The sequence below is a fragment of the Pelmatolapia mariae genome, linkage group LG12 (assembly GCF_036321145.2).
Source record: "Pelmatolapia mariae isolate MD_Pm_ZW linkage group LG12, Pm_UMD_F_2, whole genome shotgun sequence".
Taxonomy (NCBI): domain Eukaryota; kingdom Metazoa; phylum Chordata; class Actinopteri; order Cichliformes; family Cichlidae; genus Pelmatolapia; species Pelmatolapia mariae.
This window is the reverse complement of record NC_086237.1, coordinates 17508524-17518622: the sequence shown is the minus strand read 5'-3', so window position 1 is coordinate 17518622 and position 10099 is coordinate 17508524. Positions and strand designations below refer to the sequence as shown.

General features: G+C 47.1%; 1 protein-coding gene across 1 annotated transcript; it reads right to left on the bottom strand.

Annotated features, from left to right (window-relative positions):
* Window positions 1-3282: 3282 nt before the first annotated feature.
* Window positions 3283-9676, bottom strand: LOC134638231 (uncharacterized). Its single transcript, XM_065471805.1, has 4 exons — window positions 5510-9676; window positions 5189-5297; window positions 3460-3811; window positions 3283-3418 (listed from the first exon to the last, which is right to left on the bottom strand). Exons 1-4 carry the CDS (start codon window positions 9674-9676, stop codon window positions 3283-3285), a joined length of 4764 nt encoding a protein of 1587 aa, XP_065327877.1.
* Window positions 9677-10099: the final 423 nt, after the last annotated feature.

Genomic DNA, 10099 nt, shown 5'->3' with positions numbered 1-10099 from the left:
CACATTAACGTTAGCATACTATTAGCAGTTACCTGATAGCCACCATAACTGTTTGCTGCATTAAGGCAGCGTAACACTGTAACATTAATAAACAGTTTTAAGAAACCTGGATTTATGGCTGAAAGGTGTTACTTGCTGTCAGTGAAGCTGAGGAAACTCTACTAGCAACAGAAATATTGGCAACTTACTTTACAAACTCTAATTGATCAACAACAAAAATTTGGTGCCAGTTCAGAAACATAGAACTGATTTCCATTGGCCAGTATTGCTCTAGTCTTTAGTTACACCCATTGGTGCATTGGTACCAAGTTTGAAATTCCAGTATTGCAGCAGCCCTTGTAAAACCATGCAAAATATTTAAAAGTAATAAAAATAGACAGTTAAAGCAACAGTATTGTTGCATCAATCACAAAAAATAAGATTGCAGTGATATTTTACAGATATTTGTGAGCTGCTTTATGTGTATAACAGCTGTTATAAGCAATGGTGCAAAGACTATTCAGTTACTCAGCGTCAGCAGAAAATTGTCCTAACTGCTTATTTTCTGACAACATACACAGGACATATAAACATGTTTTGAACAAGGTTGTAACTGAAAGACAAAATCACCATCATGTTCCACAGTAATAAGGTAATGAGCATTAAATATATCAAACAGAATGATCATTGCTGTTGAGGCTTCAGGCAACAACGTGTTCGGATGGATCTGAGAAGTTGCAATGTCCAGCAAAGAACCAGAAATCATGTTGTTAGTAAGTGTACAGGTTGCTGTCAGAACCTGCGCCCTGGCATGCAGAGAAGAAAATACCCACAAGTGCCAGACTGTGATAAGCAGGGGGGCAGTTTACAGCTCCACCTGCAATGCACACAAGACTTTGTTAGCATGCTAGTTATAACAGAAAGCCATATCTGCTATCCTCACAGCAACAATACCATGAATAAAAATACGCACATGTGAGGTCCTGCGTTTGATCCTTTATACCATAAACTTAACTGTAAAGGCAACAAAGTGGAAAGGTGGTCTGTCTTCGAAGTAAAAATAGTAGAAAAGTTCAACTGACATATTTGTTTATGAGAGTTCAGAAGTTTTGAGGGGATGGAAAAAAATGTAGGATAAATCTATTTATTGAACAAAGGACAGCAAAACACCACAACAAACATCGGGCGAAAACACTCAAGATCCAAGATATTTCAGTCGGGAGAGATGTGAAAACGTTCTCAGAGGAGAAATGCCCCCGCGGACGACAAATGCCAAAACAACTCTGACAAAGAAAGAAAGGAGGAAAATATGAGTGAACAGAAGGAACAACAATTATTTATGTAAATAATGTGCCATTGCTGCTTATAATTAGTGGGAAAATTAAGCAGAAAAGAAAGAAAAAAAGGGGGGGGAGGGGGGGTGAAACATCACGCATGTCACCCAACTAATTTTTCTCATGCAAATTAACAATCGAAATTATAAATGGAAATGGTGTTGTTGTGATCGAGAGAGAAAGGGAGAGACCATTGAGAGATGCCCTGCTTTTTCTTTTTTCCCCCCCCCTCTCTTTTCTTCACTCTGTTTGGAATTCATTAGCTGGTGAAGCAAGCACAGGCAGATGTAGTTTGACACAAAGGGTGAAGTCAATAGCAGAAGCAGGAGGAGAGAAGTTAGCATTATTGTTTTGGACAGAAAGGCTGTATATAAATACAGCTACTGTATTCCAACCAAGAGGGAAGATGAACGTTGCAGTGATTTGATAGACGTAAAATAAAATCTCTGCCTCTCATTTGTTATTGTCATGTTGATTATTACACCTTTAACACCTCTTTTGAGCAAATTAAATCTACACACCTGGCCTTATATTTAAAACAGAAACAAGCCAATTAAGCAGGAGTGTCTTTTTTTTCTTCCTTGATATATTTCTTCTGCTTTGGTCCACCTATACTGGCCCTTAAGAGTCCTATTAGTCCCTGTCCTAACACCCGCTGCATCAGTAGGTGCTGATCTGCTGTGCCGAGGTGCTGACACAGTTATCAGACACAAAATCCCTGCCGCTCTCCCAGTGAGAAACGCTGGTTGCAGGGACTATAAAGGCAGTGTCATTGAGGGTGTGATAACTGTGAGAGTCTGTCTACATGTGTCTCCTGTCGGCTCGTCTCTCCTGTTCCTCCAGCTCACCACCAGCACCTCACACACACACACACACATACAACTGCGACCTGCTTTCTGCCTCCCCTCTGTCATTGGGAAGTGTTTTTAAAAGAAGGAGCTGGGATCAAACGAAGTCGGAAAATGCCTGTCTGGCGTTCATCTGACAGCCCTGCATCCTGAACCCTTTTAAAAGAGGGTGCAGAGGAAAAAAGGGAAAGGAAAATAGGACATATTTTGCACAATTTATGCAGCGTTAATTTTCCAGCCCCCGCGTCGACTGTTTACAGAGTCCTGTGCATCTCAAACCTCCCTCTCTTGTTAACTCCCCCTGTTAAGGGTCCGAAATTGGTGGAGAGTACAAAACCAGGACAGTCCAGAAGATTAGGGTCAAAGCAATCTTTATTGAAGTTCACGCGCGGGAAGACAATCACTGCATACATCAGCAAGGGTCTTCGCCAAAATTATACTTCAGATTGCTTTTATATCATCAGAGTATTATGACGCCCCCTCTTGCGTTTACAATCACATAATTTGCATGTACAGAACATTTATGTATTTTAAGAATTAGCTGCAGACACAGGAGTTCCCCTTTTTGGCATCTTCTTCCAAAGAAGGCAATAAACTCAGGCCTCTGTGGTCTCCAGGGGCTGGTCTTCTCCACTCGTCACCTGTTGTCAAGACAGAACCTCCAGTGCAGTATGTTAACTGAGTGCCTTCAGGCCTCTTCTTAAATCTGTTTCTAAGTTATATGTAATGTATATATGTGTTTTGTAAGCCTGTGTGCAATCTTTCTTAAGCTCCCCCACTTCCTTACCAATGTATCACCCAGACATCGCGCTGAATGAAGCTTGTGACCTTTATTTACCTGGGAAAGTTTCAACTCTTTAAGACCATGGAGCTGCAATGTGTGTAAAGATATAACAATATAAAATGGTTATGACTGCACCTGTGAGAGATTAATATGGTGTCAGTATGTTTAAATGTTTCAAGGCCAACTTGAAGCTATAAGCTGTGTGATTAATGCTATTGGCAAGGCTATGAAATATATTGTAATAATGAAGCAATTTCCTTTGATTCTCACAATCCTCCTTTTGACCTCTTGCCACAAGAGGTCACCACACCGTGTGCTGTGTCACTCCTCGGCCCCGTCAGTCGTTTCTACGTCCATTAATGGCATCATAGACACCGGGGTCACCACCCCGGGGTCCACTGCCCTCGTAATTACCTTTTCCAACAATCCTCTGACACAAGGAATGAGACAGCATCCGCAGGTGACCAAAATCCCTAGAAAAGCAGATACAGATAGCATGGCAGACATTACAAACCCTTTCCACTGGCCAAACACGGATGTCATCCAGCCCTCAAAGGGATTCTCAATTCCAGAATCTTCATGCATGGTTCTTGACAGCGTTTTAAGACCTTCCAGAGCTCGGGTAACTGAGCCATCTGGGGCAGTATTGTTAGGAATGAAAGTACAACACAGGTCACCAAACATAGCACAGACCCCTCCCCTCTCGGCCAGAACCATGTCGAGAGCGAGTCTGTTTTGGACCCCCATTAATGAGGTCGGGCCCAACTGCTCCGCCACTCCCTCAAAGGCATCCCTGGTCAGGTTTGAGAGTCTCAGCAGGTTATAATGGACATAATTTATTCTATCCACATTCTTGTTTGGGGTCACTGGAAAAAGAGCAGAAATGATTGGTAAGTTTTCAAAACCAGCTGCTACTTGATCTGCCAGTTTATACTCGTTAGGAACTCCCCTGGGCACTCCTATGGAGTCGATCCAGGTGGGTGAATTCATCCTAGGATCATATGCATGTGTCCCCTTACCCAATACATGTCGCTTACGTCTGGCTGCCAGTGTGCGTGTGTTACTCTGGGGAATTGCTGTCACTCTGTTGCCGATTAATATCAGTTGAGCACCCAACCTTACCATTGCACAGGTCCCGACACTTCCTAGTGGAACACGGACCAAAAGAGTTCTCTCCCCACAATAATAGTACAACCCACTTCTTGCCCATGTACCTATTACTGTGTTTGAGTCATTCTTTGCATTGGTGGTTCTTCCTGTGAGCGTCGTAGCGCACCAGCTGGGATCGATATCTCCCAGCTTGTATTTCACTTTGTCTGTGGAGAACTTAAAGCAAGTATAGTTATCTTTCTTGGGTCTAAATGGTCCTACCTTTGTACCTTTATCAATTGGCGGGAAGAGGCTGGCCAATATTGAACAATTGCCAGTACTCACCGCTTCTTTTGTGATTTGTAGCATGCAGTCATATCCCCATTTGTCCTCTGGATACAGTGGAGCGGGTTCTGTAAACAAGCGCGGCCTGGCTGAAGCACAAGCAACACAGTTAGATACATCTTGTTCTTTTGCATTTTGAGCCACCCAGTCCAGCCACAGGTTACTGTCACTGAAACCGGTGGCGCGTTCAATTAAGTCCTGAGGCTTCAACCTGGTGTAATCCACAATCAGGACTCGCCGCTTTTGCTCCTCACGGGCAACAGTTAACGACCCGTTTCCCCAATCCCCTGTACTATTTATGACCGGAGGGTTGGGCTTTGGGTTTACTAAATTCACTCTAATCACACCTGTCGGGTCTGTCCCTGAAACATCTACCCCAATCACCAGGTAAAACACGCCTCCCGGACTATTTGACCTGGGCAAAGAGCTCCATGGTCCCAGAGAGAGGGTGATAGGGTTCTGTGAGGCAGAAAAGTCCCTCTGGATTGCTATCCCTTTCAATCCTTCAGGGACGTGTGGCTCCCACTTCACTCCAGTCCAGGCTACCACCTTGCTCCACCCCGGGATGCACCAGTGCCCCGCGGTATAAGACGCTAGCACTGGGCGGATTCCCCGGCTGGAGTGAGGGTTCCCTCCCCGGGTACAAATATCCGGGTGACTGCAGATCCACACGTCATATCCCCTCCAGCTGCTGTTTGCGCCTTTGCAGTTAATCACTTCACACAAATCAAAAGAGTATGAACTCGTGGACCCTTTAACGTAGTCCAATTCCATGCCATTATAAGCGCTGAGACACCCATCCCTTTTACCTGATACCTCTCGTTTGGGTCTCTGTAACGGCCCCATTTCAGTCTTCTGTTTTTCAGTCGGTGGAGGGCTGGGCTGACCTCCGTGCTCGGGTGGGCTGTTCCAGGCTATCTGCCAAAAATACACAAAAATACATATTAGCAAAAGTAATACTATCTTATATAACAACCATGTGGTTGTGAGGAGCATTTTTACCAATTTTCTCTCCTCACGCCTCCTGCTACGTGCCTGTATGTCAAATGCGTGCATGTTGTCATGTGAAACTTATACTTCTTTTATCAAAATATACTTATTTAAATGCTTTCCCCTTTTTAATGTGTTACCACTCCCTTGCGTTGGCGTGGGGATCTCCTCCTTTGCTGTTCTTCTTGCTTCGGCCTCCCAGGTAGACTACTGTTCGGCCCGTTGCACGGGGGAGAGGATTTATTCTGCCTCTGGCTGTCGTCAGCCCCCGTGTTCGGTGGAGCTAGGTCGCTGTCCACCAGGCTCTCGTCTGCTGCAGCACACTGCGTCCAGTGGTACCAATTTTCACCTTTTCCTTTCAAACGAACCGCTGTGGCCGTCCGAGCCGTCACCTCGTAGGGTCCGGTCCAGCGAGGCTCTTTCCACTTCCTCTTTATGACTTTCAGCCACACTGCTTTTGCCTCTGGAACCTCTCCTTCTGCCGTGGGCCTCCCGGCGGTCACCTGTTTTGTAAAACTGGACACAAGAGCTTTTACTTCATTAAAATATTCAGCATGAGACTTGTTACTTCTCTTAGACTGTTCTGTCGCTGGAACCACCGTCCAAGGCGCCGGAAACTGCCGTCCTGTCAGCAGCTCATAGGGCGTGAAACCTGTGGATTGGTTAACAGAACATCTTATGGTCATCAAAGCAATTGGCAGGGCTGCAACCCAATTCAGCCCTGTCTGTGCACAGATTTTAGCCAATTTGTTCTTCAAATTTAGGTTCATTCTTTCTACTTTTCCTTGGGACTGAGGATGGTACACTGTCCCGAATTTATGCTGGACTCCCAGCATTCTCTCCACCTCTGCTAGATCCTTATTTCTAAAATGGGTCCCGTTATCTGATCTAATTCTCTTGGGAAACCCATGCCTTGGGATGTAATGGTTAATCAGACATTTAATCACACTTTTTGCATCCTCTCTTTTAGTAGCCCATGCCTCTGGCCAGCCGGTCAGAGCATCCACACATACCAACAAGTACCTCAGTCCTCCTGGTCCCCCATCCACCATGTCAGTGTAGTCAATCACAATTTCTTCTCCTGGTCTCTCTGGCATGAGGAACTTACCTGGTTCTGGCTTCACCGCTGGTTTTGGATTGTGTGCCCCACAGATCAGACACGTTCTGGCTTTTTCTTTTATCATGTCTCTCAGGTGAGGGTGCCACCAGTGACACAAGTTTCTCTCCATCTGTGCCACACCCACGTGACCAAGTCCATGTGCCTCACTTACCTTCTTTTCAGCCAGCTTGGCTGTTAGAGCCGGTCGCCCGTGGGGCCCTCTCCACAGACCTCCTTCTTTTCTGGCTCCTCGGGCCTGCCACACCTCCTTTTCTTCCTGGGTGACTTCTTCCTGCGCCCTTCTGGCTTCCTCCAACACATTAACGGTTGGCTCTTCTTCAGCAATAACCTCCACCATCTGTCTCCGTCCTTTGTAGCCTGCTGCTTCTTTGGCGGCTTCATCTGCTTTCTGGTTTCCTTTTGCTACCATTGTGTTTTCTTGAGAGTGTGCTTTACATTTTATGATACTTACCATGTCTGGGTCGTTCAGAGCGTCTTCCAGTTCCTCCATTTCCTTCTTATGGCATATTGGGGCATTGTTTGCTGTTCTGAAACCTGCTCTCTTCCATTGAGCGAGTTCCACGTGAGCTGCCCCGAATGCATAAGCTGAATCAGTGTAGATGTTCACCTTCATGTTCTTGGCCAGTCTCAGGGCTCGAGTCAGGGCTATTACTTCAGCTCTCTGTGCTGACTGTTGACCCTCTATTCTTCCAGCTTCTTGTACCTCATACTGTCGTCCTCTTCTGGAAACCACCGCGTAGCCTGCTTTCAGTCCTTCTTCATCCCGGTGACAACAGCCGTCTGTGAACCAGTCCTCCGCACCTATGATAGGTTCTGCTTTCAAATCTTCTCTGACCTTCTCTTCAGCTTCAGCTCTTTTGGCACAGTCGTGTGGTTCCCCTGACCCCATCAAGTCTGCCATGTTTATGCCTTCATGTGTAAACGTCAAGTTTGGAGCATCCAGGACTTTGCTCAGTCTCTGTTGTCTCAGTGGTGTCATTGTGAAGGCTTGTGAGTTTACATAGGCTACTACACTGTGTGTGGTGAGCACTTTAAGTGGATGTTCTCTTACTACATGTGCTGTTTTCTGAATGATTTTGGCTACCCCAGCTGCATGCTGTGTACATGGGGGATGTCTTGCCTCTGTTGGATTTAATCTTACGCTGACATACATAAGCACATCCCTACCTCCTCCTTTTTTCTGAAACAAAACGCCATTCACAATCTCATTTGTTTCAGAAACATCAAGATAGAATGGTTCATCATAGTTGGGTGTGGCCAGATCTGTGGCTCTTGACAGGTCTTGTTTGAGTGAAATGAATGCTGTCTCTGTTGGTGGTGTCCATGGTAACTCTGCCTTAAGGTTTCGAACGCCCACCTTTTTGATCAGGTCCCTTAAGGGGGCCGTCTTACCCGCATAATTCGGGATAAACTGTCTGCTGTAGCCTGTCAGGCCAAGAAAGGAAAGGAGTTCCTTCACAGTTCTTGGTTTTGGGTGTGTCAGAATCTGGTCTCTGTGTGTGTTCATTAGACCCACTGACCTGTGTGCGATGACTCGGCCCAGAAATGTTACTTCCGGTCGGACCAGCTGCAGTTTTTCTTTACTTACTTTAAACCCACATTCTGCCAAGCGGTTCAGAACCACCAGAGAGGCTGCTGTGCAGGCGGATGCGGACGGGGCTGCTATTAACAAGTCATCTACGTACTGAATGAGTGTACAACCTTCAGGCAGATGGCACGGTGACAGCGCGTCTTTCAGCACCTGGTTGAAAATGCCTGGAGACAAGGCAAAACCCTGTGGCAGGCGTGTGTATCTGTACTGCTGTCCTCTGTATGTGAATGAAAAAATGTCCCTAAGTGATTCATGCAGAGGGAGACAAAAGAAAGCATTAGCAAGATCAATACATGTAAACCACTTTTGTTCCCACGAGATGGCGGTTAACGCCGTGTATGGGTTTGGTACAGGCACGGTGTCTGTACGTAGTATTGCATTAATCGCTCTCAAATCATGTGCCATCCTGTATTTACCCGTCCCGTGCTTTTCTACTGGCAGAATAGGTGTGTTCCAGTATGATTGAGAAGGCTCGAGCACCCCTACTTTCAACAACCCCTCAATTGTTTCTGCAATTCCTTCCTCAGCTTCCGGTTTATGTCTGTACTGAGGTCTCTCAATTGGCACTTCCGATTTCAGCTGAAAGAGGACGGGTGAACAATTGGCCAGGCCAACATCCGTGGGCCCTGTTGACCACAAACAGTCAGGGAGCTGTGAAAGTGCTGCAACTGCGTCAGGGTGGTCTGTTTTTTCCCTACCGTGTGTTCTTGAAATTTCTTTGTGTTCTACAACCACCGCGTCATTGGACAGACAGGTGATTCGGTAGGTTTTGCACTGTGGTGCATACCAGACATTTGGGATTTGAGTGCTTTGCCACCAGCTGTTATCCAGGGCTCGCTTGACCATCGGACCCAACTCTCGGGCCTGATGACCGACGTGGACCGCCAAAGTGACATGGGGAGCTGAATCGGAGCCCATCTCGTACCAAAGCAGTTGTTCTTCCGTCAATTTTGCAGCCGCTGCTACCCCTTCCGGGCCCACATAAATGTTATGGCAACGCACGCTCCAAATTTGACCTTCGAGGTCATTTTCAAAATTTTCTCGGTACGTGTCATCGTCGTCCCTATCATAAAACAGAGTGACGTGGTAAGGGTCACGCGGCGGGGTGTAGACGGCCAGGCTCATTATCCAGGGTCTCCACAGCTCATATTGTCTCAGAATGCCGTCTTCCACCAGCCTCCCCCAGTAGATGTCGGCTGTAGCTTGTTCAGAGTCTTGGAGCAGATATTGAGTCTTTGTATGTGTCCCCAGGCACGGGAACTGGTTTCCGCCCGGCAAAGTAACCGTCAGGCCATCTGCGGAACAGGTGATGGTAGCTCCTAGCTTCACAAGTAAATCTCTGCCCATGAGATTTACTGGTACCTGTGGCGACACCACATATCTGTGCTTCAAAGTCTGTCTTCCCAGCTCAGTCAGTGCTGGATCAGTTAATGGCAGAGTCATTGGAACCCCGGAGAAACCAACCACGCTCACAGTGTGGTCAGAGATGGTTGCACTGTTTGGTGTGGATATAAGCGTGGAGTAGGTCGCTCCAGTGTCCACCAGGAAGGTCAGTGGTGTTCCTTCCACAGTCATTGACAGCATGGGATCTGCCATTCCCACACCGTCCGGTTTCTCAGGGCCCCGTCAATATTGCTCTTCCCAGCCCCAGTCTGCCACTGGATACTGGGCGAGTGGCGCTGCACCTGGGTTAGGAGCTTGGTGTCCACCTCTGTATACACCTCTTCCTCTGGGAGTTCCACGTGCCTGGGTTTGGTAGCCTCGCCCACGGTAGTTTTGGGGCTGTTCCGGGCAGTCTCTCGCCCAATGTCCCTCTGCTCCACATCTCAGACAGGCATTCCATGACGCATAGCTGGGATTCCCCGTCCCACGAGCCCTTTGTCCTCTCCCGGCGTAACCACCACGCCCTCTGTATGGTCTCGCCACCCCCCAATTCCCCGCAGGTTGTCTCTGCCTTGGTGCGTTGACGGGCCAGCGGTCATCAGGATAAAGGTTGGGGTCCAGATCTGGCCACTCAGG

Excerpts from the sequence above, each read along its gene's own strand:
- LOC134638231 (XM_065471805.1), bottom strand. The coding sequence starts at position 9,676 with ATGGCAGATCCCATGCTGTCAATGACTGTGGAAGGAACACCACTGACC. Across the intron at positions 3,812-5,188 it reads ACCCAAACGAGAGGTATCAG|TGACCCCAAACAAGAATGTG; the intron begins GTAAAAGGGATG and ends CTCTTTTTCCAG. Across the intron at positions 3,419-3,459 it reads GTGTTTGGCCAGTGGAAAGG|GGATTTTGGTCACCTGCGGA; the intron begins GTTTGTAATGTC and ends CTGCTTTTCTAG.